This window comes from Neolamprologus multifasciatus, chromosome 20 (assembly GCF_963576455.1).
Source record: "Neolamprologus multifasciatus chromosome 20, fNeoMul1.2, whole genome shotgun sequence".
In the NCBI taxonomy this organism is placed as follows: domain Eukaryota; kingdom Metazoa; phylum Chordata; class Actinopteri; order Cichliformes; family Cichlidae; genus Neolamprologus; species Neolamprologus multifasciatus.
The window spans coordinates 10,212,257-10,226,432 of record NC_140458.1 but is presented as its reverse complement, the minus strand read 5'-3'; the positions used below and the strand labels follow the sequence as shown (position 1 = coordinate 10,226,432).

At 37.6% G+C, this 14,176-nt stretch overlaps 2 protein-coding genes across 10 annotated transcripts in view; one reads left to right on the top strand and one right to left on the bottom strand.

The window, feature by feature from the left end:
• The first annotated feature begins 82 nt into the window (after positions 1-82).
• Positions 83-8,152, top strand: LOC146494454 (uncharacterized). Its single transcript, XM_085146149.1, is given in 5 exon segments — positions 83-2,163; positions 3,563-4,190; positions 5,374-5,607; positions 5,953-6,205; positions 6,324-8,152. Coding segments are annotated over 5 exon segments (1,515 nt in total). The 5' UTR covers positions 83-1,852; the 3' UTR covers positions 6,413-8,152.
• LOC146494453 (microphthalmia-associated transcription factor-like) overlaps positions 7,633-14,176 on the bottom strand; it is a 28,882-nt gene continuing 22,338 nt past the window's right edge. For 6 of the 9 annotated variants that reach the window (XM_085146115.1, XM_085146111.1, XM_085146109.1 and 3 more), the window contains exons 6-10: positions 13,838-13,930; positions 13,685-13,741; positions 13,459-13,534; positions 12,395-12,542; positions 7,633-11,882 (exon numbers count right to left, since the gene is read on the bottom strand). In XM_085146115.1, the coding sequence (XP_085002241.1) occupies positions 11,490-11,882; positions 12,395-12,542; positions 13,459-13,534; positions 13,685-13,741; positions 13,838-13,930 (767 nt within the window). In that variant the 3' untranslated portion in view covers positions 7,633-11,489. The remainder of the gene's footprint in view (positions 11,883-12,394; positions 12,543-13,458; positions 13,535-13,684; positions 13,742-13,837; positions 13,931-14,176) is intronic. The other 3 variants (XM_085146112.1, XM_085146110.1, XM_085146116.1) reach the window with 2 other exon arrangements.

Genomic DNA, 14,176 nt, shown 5'->3' with positions numbered 1-14,176 from the left:
GGGAAGAATTTATTGTTTCACATGCAAAAATTAAAGCTAGGTGCATTTTTTTTTCCAAATGCTGACAGCTCAACTTCTCAGCAGTAAGGACACTTTTTTTTACTGTAGTATTGTGATATGTCAGTTTTAAATATATGCAAGTGCATACTATAAGCAAGTGTTGTTTACAAAAACCAATGTAGTGTTAGAAACACTGGTTGAGGCAAGATAATAAATGTTGCATAAAAGAGCATTTTATGCAAGTCTTGTCTTTCTTTACTTAATAAATGAAGGGGTTAGATAAGTGGCTTTTGTTGACCTTCCGTTGATGTAATACTGTAACTGAACTGATGTTTGGTGCCGTATGCTGTCACAGATTTGTTGCACTGCTTCTTGATTAGAAGTTACTGATGGATCAAGAGTGTTGTCACAAGGTGTGTGTGTGTGTGTGTGTGTGTGTGTGCATTATGATGTACTCGATGTGCTCAAACTTAGAGGGCCTGCAGATGAAGATACTACAGATTAAACCACTGGTTGAATTAATACCAGCACATACCGGTAATCACCTTTAACAAGAACAGCATGCAACTTTGTTATAGAGCCCCTTGTGCCATTGCTGAAACAGTGCTTTGCATTTTTGTTTTTTACAAAATGCCAACTCCTTAATAATACTCCTGTGAACTCTCAAGAAATATAGAGGGGTAGGGTCACATCATGTCCAGATTGGGTAAATTCTATTGTTTAAATACTTGATATTAGTAACAGCTACAATAAAGTGAGGACATTAAATGAATGACTGAATGATGTGGCAAAAGGAGTATTTTGACTCTGCACAGTATATAGTGTCCCTAATCACCTACTCAACCCAGCAAAGTTGAACCAAATTATAGAGTGCAAATGAACTGTTGCTTGTTGAAGTTCTACTGAGCAATTGTTCTCTATTATATACTTTAAATGGCACCTCCCTGGCGCTTTGAATATTTCACTCTGCCTGATAGAATAACTTCGCTAGTAGGTTGTAAAACCCATTAATGGTTTTACAGTTGTATTGTTTGTGCATTAAAAACCTTTCCTCTGTTGTTTATATCATCCTTTCTCAAAAGGAAACACACCTGTGATGGGCAGTCTTTAAGGAAAGAAGTTGGGCAAGTTATGTAAGATATGTAATCTGGCACCAGTTTGGAGAAAAGTTGGACACTGTTTGATATTCCTATAATTCCCTGGGTGGCAGGAAAAGGGGTGGATCCAGCTTTTCCCCGTGTTCTGACAAGTTCAGCAGCAGCAGTCTTTTTTTTCTGATGATTCATACCCGCCTGATGCTAGTTATTATGTAGCACTAAAGGAAGAATGGTTGCTGTAATTAAACAGCTTGAAACTGTTGTTAATTATTAAAATTGTAATTGGGGCAATGGTTTGTGGTGAGATATGCAGTAGAAACAACTTTCAAAGGGTGTCATTTCCTACTGTGCAATTTACATACCTTCTTTGAATTTCCTTTGTTGTATTTTTTTTTATCTCCAACAGGTTGCTTTGGAGCATTTACGTTTGCCTGTCTCCATTGTCATTTCCATGAGGTAATTATTCTGTAAAAAGTACATGTCTGAGCCACGATTTTCCCATACACAAATATATCATCCCATCCAGAGGAGGGGGGCAGTTTCAAACAAATGGACTACAGGAGAACTTAGCTGGGTATGTAAATGTAAGAGGCATGCTAAAAAAAATCTCTCTTGCCTTGAATTTCTGACTTGCAGACTTGTGGACACAAACATTCTTTAGAGTCATCACATTCATCAAGTTGCTAACTGCTTTCTCACCCCAAAATAGAGTTGGTTAGATTAATAAAATAAGAAAATAGCCCTCAGTTGATCCCATGCTCACCCCACGCAGTCGAGTAACCAAATGCCAACATGAGACTCAGTCCAGCATGCAGGAGTGTAGGGTGGGGGTTTACGCTATGTTGAGTAATGTCCTCTACACTGACGCCCTGTATGCCATTAGCCTGAATAAAGACATAGTAGGCCGAAGACACTTGGCAGCCTGGGACTCTGGGAGCATGATTTCAAATAACAACTCCAATTGTTCACAACAAACTAAGTTTAATCTTGTTCAAGTGAAGGGAACATGGATTTGACAAAGTGACCAGTTCCAGCTGGCAGAGGGAAAGTTATCAGATGCTAAAATGTAAGTATAGAATGGAAAATTATTGATATCTCAGTGACGTGCAATAGAAGCAGGCAAGTTGCCAACCGTAATTGGCAAATACATTTAAGGTTGTTTTACCTTAAATGGTAAGGTAAAACCTTACCATTTAAAGGTAAAACCTTACCACCTAAGGTTACCTTTAGGTTGTTTTACAAACCAAAAAACTTTGCTGAAAGATCTCAGATCTTTTAAAAACAAATAATAATTTAAAAGATATTTGTGCTCATCGGCTGTATGTTCACTATTTATACTCTTTGACTATATGCTGATTAGCATTCTCCATGGAGCAGTGAAATGCCTTTCTATTTTAAGCTACAGACACCCATGTAAAATATGTACAGCAGTGGTGGAAGAATACCTTTTAAGGCCCTGAAATGATATTTTCTCAACACTACAAGCTCAAAATTTTAAAGAGGTTTTTCTGTTTTCACATGCAATAGTTCTTTGTTTTTCTTTTGCCGTTCAGACTACACTGAAGTAGACGAGTCTCATTTATAACAATGTTATAACACCTCATTACACCAACCAGAATGCAGCACCTTATTAGTCAGAATGAACGAGTAGCTGGATTGTGTTATCACTTTCAATTAAAGCTGGTCAAACCAGATTTTAGCGCTAATGACGTAGGTTAAAGAATAATTATAGGCAATAACAAAAGCAGCTCTAGAAAAAGCAGCTTTGATAGTTGTTTATTGAGTTAGTTTTTAAGAGTAAATGTAACAATACTGACTTGTCAAAGTGCTGCATTGAAGGTTCTTGTTAACACAGACAAAAACATTTGCAAAACAAAATGTACTTGGGGTTTTTTCATAAAAAAAAAAGCCACATTTACATTGGGTCTTACTCATCAGTGGGTGTATGTTTGAGGTCTAATCTATTTAGGTCTTGCATGCATTTCCTTCATCATAAAACATTTACAAAGCTATTTTCCAAAGACTTTTTAGTCCTGCATCATTTAAATCCACTGCTTTTTGTGGCACAATCTCAATTCTAAAGGAGTTGGGGCACTTTGAAAAATGTAAATATTTTGCAGTTGTAGTTGCACATTGAGATACTTCTTTGTGCATTATTCCCACATGTCACTGGGATAGTACTTCAAGTAATATACTGCTTCGTAGGGCAACTAGAAGTCAAAACATCTGACTTTTAAATGATTTAAAAATAAAAGCATTCATTTGCAGAATGGTGGTTATTATTGTGTTAATATGTCAAGTAAATAACAGTATTTACCCACATTAAGTGAGGTAGAAATGTAAATTTGTATTGAATGGAAGGTATAGGTTAGTATTCTAGCAGGTGTTTTGAATGGAGACAATTAAATGTTTTTCCCTTCTTTTTCTTTTTTCTTTTTTAAACTTTATTGTGAAATTATCTCTAGCTATGAGAACAAGTCAGAACATGGGGTTTCCTGGACAGTGGTCAGCCCTGTTGTGTTCACCTACAGAGTTATTCAGTGCAAAAACATACTGGATCCCACGAATGACACACTGCTCTGGGGTCGCTTAGGAGAAGAGGAACTTAAACACACCTTAAGTAACTGCAAACCACCGATGCGATTTGTTGTCATTGATGAAAATGTCAATAAGCTGTATGGCTCCCAGGTTTCTCAGTACTTTAAAGCCAGAGGGGTCGTTTACAAGATTCTCCCTCTGCCCACCACTGAAGAGAACAAGTGTATGGAGTTAGTGACCAAGATCCTGGAGGAAGTTCATGAGTTTGGTATCGACAGACGCTCCGAGCCAATCGTAGCCATCGGCGGTGGAGTTTGTCTGGATGTGGTGGGCTTGGCGGCATCTCTCTATCGCCGAAGGACCCCGTATATTCGAGTGCCGACCACTCTACTTTCTTATATTGACGCAAGTGTAGGGGCAAAAACAGGAGTCAACTTTGCCGGCGGGAAAAACAAGCTGGGAAGTTATGTCCCACCAGTGGCAGCCTTAGACTGCTCATTCTTCCAAACTCTCCCACCACGTCAGATCCCTAATGGGATGGCAGAGATGTTAAAGGTGCTGGTCGCTGCATGATGACTGATCAAGAGAATGAGTTTCCTGATGGTCTTGCATGTATCAGCCCATTAACTCCTAAATGTATGTAATTTGCTTGCAGCTCACAGTAGAATGATCTTATTGTTCAAGCCATTGTTGTTGATCTTCTTTGGTTTCAGACTTTTAATATTTTGTGGGCAGGAAGTAATAACTGGCGAGAACAAGATCCATACTATTTGCAAACAAGATAATAGTTGTGTACAACTTCTACAGTATTCCAAAAAGCACTGAAATGCATCAATAGGACAGCCGATACTTCCCTTGCTGCAAGTTTGTTGTCAATATTGGAAATGAAAATGGTGCTTGTTCTTAAGAGACAATGCTAAATTCATTTTTTCCCACTGATTTTGTGTTTTGATATTATTTTGAATTTATTTTTTTTGCTCATCAATAATACATACTACCATTTTCTCATCTGGACACAGAATACACAAAGCTGATTCAAGCGTCATAGTTGGATGTTTTGACATTTGGCTCATTGCAACTAACCCTCTTGTAACCACAATTTAACCACAGAAGTATTTACTGCATATACTTACTCACAAAAACCTAAATTTAAGCTGCTACATTTTTAAAATATCCCTAATAAGATATACAACTTTAAGTGCCCATGCTACTGAAAGCCAGCTCCTTTTAAACCTGAAACTCCTCATAGTTTCTAGTGTCTGTCTATCACCGTGTGCTGTGAAGCATGCAAAAGAAAAAACTAAAGACACCCTCCACACAAAAAATGTGCTTTGTTTGTTGTTCCTTCACTCAAAGGAGCTCACACAATGCTGTGCAGACAGATATGGTATGTGCAGCTCTGCAGGGGTAACATTTCTTCATGCTTATTTTAAAACTGAGTTAAAGGATTAAAAAAAAGGAAAGAAAATTATGTGAACAGGTTCACACATTCTAATACTTTCAGTGATGTAGAAGATTTCAGCTTACTGTTTAAGAAAGTTTTATCTGGTATTTCTATTAAATACTTTTATATCTATTAAACATGTCTGGAGGGAATCTTTGAAATTCATTTTCCCACAGTACAACAATGCAATGCATGTGATTGTTTATTATTAGATATTCCAGTTTAGAATAGAGTGTGTGTCTTCTCTTTCACTTATTGCCAGCTATTAAGTGTTATTCTACTGATACACTTTAGATGGCTCTGATGAAGCACCGGGGCCTGTTTGAGTTGATGGAGACTGAGGGCAGGAAACTGCTGCATACCAAGCTGCAGGTTTGCAAGACCAGGCCTGAACAGGAAGACAGCGCCACAGCCACCATCCGCATCGCTATAGAAACCATGCTTGAGGAACTGGCTCCTAACTTGTGGGAGGATGATCTGGACAGGCTGGTGGATTTTGGTCACCTCATCAGCCCAGAGTTAGAAATGGTCAAGAAGTATTTTCTATTGTAACAATATTTTATAACAACATTGTAGCAATATTTGAGAGTATGAATTCACTCATTAAAGGGGACCTACTATGTTAATTTCCAGCTCAATATCTTCTACTCTTGGACATTTTTATAGTATCTTTGTAAAACTCACAGCTCAAAATAATCCTTATTTAAGGGTTTGCATATAGCAACCCAAGAGATGAAAAAGAAAAGCATAATAGGTTCACTTTAAATGTGAATTATTGTTACAGAGTAAACGTATTTAGATATTATTTTATTAGCAGTTACTTTTTGGAGATTATCTGCACACAATTAAGTGTAACCTCCATGTTTTGCACAGAGAATATTGCCAGCACTGCTTCACGGAGAGGCAGTCAACATCGATATGTCCTTCATGGTATATGTGGCCTTTCAAAAGGGACTTCTCACAGTAGATGAGAAGAATCGTATTATCCAATGCATGCTGAGTCTGGAGCTTCCTGTGTGGCACCAGGACTGCACTCTGGAGCTGGTGCAGAAATCCCTTAAGGAGCGTCTGAAGCACTCTGCTGGCTCTCTGAGGATGCCTCTTCCCACAGGATTGGGAACTGCAGGTAAAATAATATATAGTAAAACTTTTCTTTCAATAATCAATTGACATTACAAGTTACACTCTCTCTGTTACATAAAGCATGTCCATTAGCGTGTCTATTTTTTTTTCTTATTTTGTAGAAATCTTTCATGGTATGATTGGTGATGGAATTCTTTGCCAAGCCCACAAGAAATGGACTGATGAGCTTTCTTCATCAGGAGACAAATGAATTTTACATGACAATATGGACAATATAGACATGATATAGATACACAACTGCTGCTGATTTCTCAATTGCATGTCCACCACATCCCCAAAGGAGGGTTACAGGACTGAGATCTTGTGATTGTGGAGACCACTGAGTACAGTGAACTCATTGCCATGTTAAAGAAACCAGTTTGAGCTGATTTAAGCTTGGTCACATGGTGCTTTATCTTACTTGAGGCTCACATCAAAAGATTCTAAAGGGATGGACATGGTCAGAAACAATACTTAGGTAGACTGTAGTATTTAAACAATGCTCAGTTGGTACTAAGAGACTCAACGTGTGCCAAGAAAATATCCCCCACATCATTACACCAGCCTGAACTGTTGATACAAGGAAGGGTGGATCCATGCTTTTATGTTTTGTACACCAAATTGTGACCCTACCACCTGAGTGTCACGGCTAAACACAAGATTAGATCAGGGAATGTTTTTCTATTTTTCTATTATGTAACTTTGGTAAGTCTGTCTGTATTGTAGCTGCAGTTTCCCGCTTTTAGCTGACAACAGTGGCACCTGGTGTAACAAGCTATATTTGGGTTACTTTTGCCTTCATGTCAGCTCAGAGCAGTCTGGTTATTCTCCTCTGACCTCTAGCGTCAAAAAGGCAATTTTACTGCTTTTCACTGGTCATTTTCTTTTTTTCAGACCATTTTTTGTAAACCCCAGACATGGTTGTGTGGGAAAATTCCAGCAGATTATCACTTTCTAAAATACTCAGACCAGGTCTTCTAGCACCAACAACCATGCCATGTTCAAAATCACTTAAATTGCCTCTCTTCCCCATTCTGATGCTCATTTTGAACTCAGCAGGTCGTCTGGTCATTCAACTCTTTAGTTAATGGTTTACAACACACCATAATATAATGCAATAGCTACAAAAAGCAGTTGGCAGAATAAAAAAAAAAAAGAAAATATCAAAAGCAATGCAATAATTTTTGTATATACAGAAGAGGACTTTATCTTATAAAAAAGATACATGTGTTTAACTAAACTTACTGTGTTGCATTATCCCTTTTAATTGAAAGTGTAGCATTCTAAATGACTGAATCTTTGTAAATTAAGTAAATGAGTAAAACTGAACACAAACCAAAGATGTTTGTTTATGTGAGTTTATTATATTATAATAAATTATAATAAGTATAATTAGTATTGAGAGGGAAATAAAGGCAAACTCCACCAACATTCAAATAAAACTTTTAATATTTCTCACAAGATAGTTTCCACATTGAGTACCATCGAGTTTGAGCTCACTAATCTGAAACCAGTGGGTACAGTAACTACTGCTACATTCATCTCTTATAAACTGTAACAATAAGAACGGTAGCAACATCAGCAGAGAACTTTGTTTGTATGAACCACAGGAATGACAATTAGAAGACGAGGCCTAAACTGAGCTAACATACCATAGTTTTTCATTAGTGGTTTATCCATAACATGCCATAACAATTTACAGCTCAGAGAGTCATTATGAGAAACGAGTTAAGTGACAGCTTTAAGTAACTGCCACCACATAGTGTAATGTTTATATCCTTTCTTACAGTCACATTTTAGGGTTATTTAATTTATCTCTTCTACGTTTAGCCACAGATCCATGTTACAGGTATGTGGGTGTTGTACTGTTTCGAATCAGTCCCTGGACCTGTGTCACCGTAAGAAACAATCTACAGTCCACTGAAGCGTCATCAATGACAAAAAAAACAAACAAACCAACACATTAGCTCAAGGTTCACTTCTCAGCTTGTTCAAGAACTTGGATTTCATAGTTAGCATCCTCATTGGATAGCAACACTGTAAGATAGCCGAGCTGCTATTGAGTAAATCTTGAGTCATATTCTCTACAATGTTCTTTCCACATACAAGACTGAACTCTAACTGTGTACTTATTTGCATTTTACATATAACCTTTGGGTAAAGATCCATATATTGCTTATAACAAAAGAGGTTAAACACCACTAAGAAAGGTGGCTTTGTTTTGCAGGTTGTGTCTTTGTAGAAATGTATTGCCTTCATGTGGCACACAATTTGGCAGTTATTTCTGAGACCTACATTCAAAGTTGTCACCTAGAAACCTAAGAAACACTGCCTTCAGTGTAAAATGTCATTTGAAAAAAATAAAATGAAGAGTTACAAAATATGGAGTTCCAAAGTGTTCGGTACTACATAAATATATATAGTATTTGAATATTAATCATAGGTATATAAATAAGTCAAATATAATAACACTATTAGTCTACAGCATCATTACTGGCTTTGTGAAGCTGTAGCACTGCACAACGACACTTTCAGGTAAATGCAGGACTGGGATTAGTCGCAATGTTTTTTTGGTAGCGAAAAAAAAACCCACTCTAGAAGGTTAGCAGGACAGCCATCTTTGATTATTTTCCTTACAGAAGTCGTGTGAATATATTCACTGTATATATTACCGTGATTATCCGGGTTCCCCACTATAAGAATCAGTGGCTCAGCAGCTCATTCTTGTTCATATTCAAAGCCTCTACTGCAAAGGTGGCTGGCATTAGCTCTGCTCAAAAGGTCATTGGTGCCTGTTGCAGTAGCAACCTAAGGACCTGGTGGCACTCTTGAAGAAAGGCTCGCCAATTGCACTTATAGAGGTTACTTTGGTAGTTAACAACCAGATCTTTATTAGATCTGTATTTGCAAGCAACGTATGGTTGGCTGAGCTCAGCCTTAGAGACAGGATGATGAGCATAGATATCTGGAAGGAACTCAGAGATGTTGAGATGAAGCAGTTGGGGTGGATTGGACATCTACTGGGGGCTTCACCTTGGAGGTTTTCTGTGTACACCCATTAGAGAGAAGACCTTTGGGCAGACCAGGGATTATTAATCTTATTAAGCCTCGAAACACCTTGGTGATACCAAGCAGAAATTGGTAAGCTCTGCTGGGGAAAGGACATCAGGTATCTCCTGCTCAGACTGCTGCTACCATGACCCAACTTCAGTGGAGTGGAGTCAACGGTTGAAGAAGTCAGTAGATTTCTAAGTCAATCAACATACTAAGTAATTAATGATAATAATACAGAACACTAATTCAAATATTATGTCAGGGTATAATTATTAATTACTTATATATTTTACTCTGCATTTATAATGACTTATTTCCTAATTTACTTCCTTATTTAATGTTGAACACTTTGGCGTTCCATAATAACAATACTCGTGGTTCTTTTGTTTGAGGGACTTGTAGCGTAGCTCTACGAAGCTCCACACACCAATATAAACATCAACAAAACATTTTTTTCCTTCTCTTCCATCTTCAGGGTAAAAAAACAAACCAAAACAAGTTTAAGGCACTTAAATGAAAAGATAATTGCCGCGACACCATTTCAGACTCATTCATAAAGAGAAACCCCTTTGAAGACACGATGCTGCTTTACAGGCACAACTTTAACCATTGCATAGTTTGACAAAATGGAGGCTGTGCTGCAACAGGGCTCGTAGTATATGGCAGGTGGTTATTAAAAAGGTATACCTATGGAACATGCTAGAACTGTTCAAAACAAACTGTGGAAATATACAACAACCATCCAAGAATCCACAGCTTTTCACAAGATTCTGTATGCATTTGAAATAGTTAGTTTGTGCTCAGATTTAAAAGAAAGACAGGCAAACAAACCAGGCTTCAATTATCAGAAGTCATTCCAGTGTTTTGACAATGTCACGCATTTCATACAAAATCCCAAAGCAGTCTCCTTATACTCCTTGGCAATATAAATGTTCACATCATGAAAAAAAAATGTCCTGAATGTGAAATGTCACTGATGTGGTATATCAAAAAAACAACAAGAATAATTTAGGAAATCAATGGAAATTTGTAAAAATCTGAGATTAACAGGTCTGCAGTATTACAGTATGGAGTCTGTGCTGGAATACTCTAAGTTTAACCAGTTATGTCTGTCTGATCACTAAAGATAAAAAAAAAAAAACATTACAATAATTGACTAACATCTATTAGATTAAAAAAAAAAAAAGATTTCTATAATTAAGAAATCTAGAGCTATCAAGTGACAACAGCTTCTTGTCAGACCATTTATAGCCTATTTTTATTCTACTAGTTTTGAGACAGATTTGGGTGTATTTTGGCAGTTTGGGCAATGAGGAATGTACTGGTAACATACTGTGTCTGTAATTGGCACTGGGTAGTTAAAGAGTGTGTGGTGAATGTATAACACTGAATAAAAGACTAAAATTATTCTCATGTAATGAGTTCATTGTAATTATCTTAAAAGAGAGATTCTAGCTTTTATTTATTAATTTCTTAAATGTGCTTTCATTTATTAATAATGGCTCCATGTAATAAATTAACTTTAAGGGGAATGTATTCATAACATCTTGTTTACACACGCGTGTGTATTTATATAATCTACAGATGATTTAATATTTGTCAAGCAAGAAATTTCAACTGGAAGACTGACAAAGACTCTAACAGCCAACACGTGCATAGCAATACGACAACGATGTATACACATCTTAATAAGGCATTGGCACATTCAAGTTCAATCTAAGACACACAGAGTGTAAAGCACTATAGTAATAAATAGATCTTTTTCCTTCTATTATTGCTATTGATTTAAAAAGCAGTGCTTATCTCACCACAAAATATCTACATTTCTGACCATGATTTATGATTTCCCTAGATTCTTTGGAATCAATAGAAAAAAAGGATAATCTAGCCTCTATCCAAAGATAAATGCATATTTTTTTTAAATATAAAAACTTCTATTTTTGTAACTCATTGTCATCAAAGTATTGATTAAAGCAAACACTTAAAAAAAAATCAGTCCTTGAAATCAGGGTCAAGGGCTTGAAAAGACATGAACACGAGAAAACAAACAAACAATTTGGAAAAAGATTCAATACATGTAAACACAGGTGGGAAAGAGGAGAAGTAAAACAAACAGAGAAAGGACAACAAACAGAAGAAAGCCTTTCCAGCAGCTCAAAGTGTGTTTGCCACTGACTTGTAGCAGTAGGTGGAGGGGCTGAAAATGCAGGTGAGGAGTGTTCCAGTAGGGGGTGCTAACAACCCTCATTCTCATCCATGCTTACACTGCTCTTGCGACTGCTGTCCTTTGAGGTGTCTGGGGAGACGGATGAGAGCAGAGGGTCGCCCCCCCTCACCGGTGATAAGGTGTCTTCCATTAGGATGTCGCTGAGTTTGGAGCCCGACTTACTGTGAACGCCGTAGTGGCCCTCGGAGAAGTTAGAGTGGCCTTCGTTTAGCTCGAGGTTGCTGGGTGTTTCAGGAGTGCAGGCGGGGTGTTGTTGGTGATGGGGATGGAGTGTGTACAGGTCCTGGTGACAGTCCTCCAGAGCAGGCTCTTGCTTGATGGTCCGTACCCCAATTTCAGCAGAGCAGAGCGCTGAAGATGCAATGGCCAGACCGTGAGCCCGCGCCTGCATCTCTAATTCCTGTAAGCCAAAGAGCGACACAAACACGTGCAGGTTAGGCATTAGGTTAGTGAGCACTCCTAATCTTCTAGTTTGAGGTTTGAGGATGAATGTTAAAGTATTGCCTTTTCTTTGCTGAAAAGCAGAGTGGGAGATAGTTAGCAAAGCTGCCAAGTGAAGGTTTTTAAATATCCAGCTGACTGTAACTGAGTCATTTAACATTTAAAACTTGCAGAAGGTTTTCTTTTTCCTCCTCTAATACACCGATGTGCAACTCTAATTAACTACAAAGAGCTCAATGTTGAGTGGAATCACCCAGATTCAGACTCCTCTCATCTTATGATCAATTTGTTACAAGATGACAATCTTAACAACTTTGCAGTGTGAATCTGTGCCTTTCCTCATTTTCCCTTAAGCTTTGCATATCTCATAAAAGTGTATTCATTTCTTCCAACATTAGTATAAACGTTTTTCTCCTCCCCTACACATGACACAATATATTTTCTTTCTTTCGTCTTCATCAAAGCTTTTACCTGTATTCTCAACATCAGATGCCGGTTGGCATGCTCAAGCTTCTTCTGACGATTCTCCAGCTCCTTGGCCCTCTGCTGTTCCCGCTGCAGCTTCCTGATGTAGTCCACTGATGCCTTCAGGATAGTGCCTTTGTTCCAGCGCATATCTCTGATATTTAAAAAGGAACCATTATTTTTACATCCAAACGTTTAAATGTCAGTAGATAGTCTAATGTTCGCCTGTTCAGTTAACAATTAAGAAAGAGGAGAGAATAAAATTGAGGAAAAAGGAGCAGAACTTTTGCAGAGGTCATAAAGTTCTTTGCAGAAATTGTTACTACACAAGACGTTTATGCACAAGAGGTAGCCTGAGTCACAAGCAGTCATAAGGATGACCCTGAGCTCCCTGAAAAAAACATGAATGTTGCAGCAGATGTTTTGCAGGAATAAAAAATGATCTTTAGTCAACTTTATGGGAAAACATCCCTCCTGAGGATTTCATTTGTACAGTTAAGGTTAAGTTAGGTCAATTTGGAAGTGGTACTGACACCTTACAGGCAACTAATAAAAATTGGCAATGCTAGAAAGAAAATGTGTGCCTGCTTTTTCATACTTTTTCATAAATGTGTACTCATTTAAACCAGGTCTGCTGGTGAGAATCTTGAATTTGTGCATGTGGGTGGAGGAACCAGCTGGACTTAATCAAAACAACCAGGGCTGAACAGACATAACAAAAGCAACTGGGATCTTTTTAGACCCACAGGCGAGGTCAAAGGGCACAGCGATGGTTAAAAGCTGAATTTGACAGTGTAATCATTATAAGCCTCACATTACATTTACAAATTTACAACATTTGCCTAAATCGAAAGATCTGTATAACTACAAACTGCATATAACTGAATGACCAGCTAGAAAAATGCAATTAAAACACAAATCATTTCCGTTTGCTGTTTCATAAGCAGCAAATCTCTCCACTAATCTTGAACACTGGGTTATTAATCTTGCATTAGACTGGCTGGATGTTTGTGGTTGCCATTACATGTATTTTTAGAAGAGTTAATGTAAGAATATATTAAGTAACTTACGGGTCATTTGATTTTGGAATTAAAGTTCCCAACTCCTTAATTCGATCATTGATGTTAAACCGTCGCCTTCTCTCAACTGCAGAACAAAAACAGAAAGGGGAAAGTATAACTAGGAATATAAGTATAAATATATAGATATTAACAAGAATTTGCTAATGTACTTAAAAATGTAGTTTAATAATTAACCCTGTGACAACCAAAAGCACAATTAAATATTCTCACTTACTCAAATTGTGGTTGTCCTTCTTCTGCCTCTCCTTTGCCAGGGCTCTTACCTCTGCTTCTGAACAAAACGCATTTTGGTTGATCGACTAACCCAACAAAGCACGTATACAAAATGTGCAGCAATTACATTTTAAAGCTAAATACTCAGACGTACCCACAGGGAACCCTTCAGGCCTTTGATAGGTGTCAAATTTGCCACAGGATCCTGACTTATCCAGCATATGCATGATGGCCGGGGATTGTGAAACTACATGAGTAATAATGTTGTTTTCGTTATCACAATGTACAGAATTGAAATGCAATACAAGACAATAGAAGACATAATCATGTAAAGTCAACATCGCCACACTGAGGAGGATTACAAAAGCTGGACTGGATACAAAATGCTATATAATGATCTGCGCAAAGGCCTGGAGAGTAGAATGTTACATTATCATATGTTGTTACAGAATTACTGTTGCCCGTGCGATACAGAAGCTGAACAGATATTGTT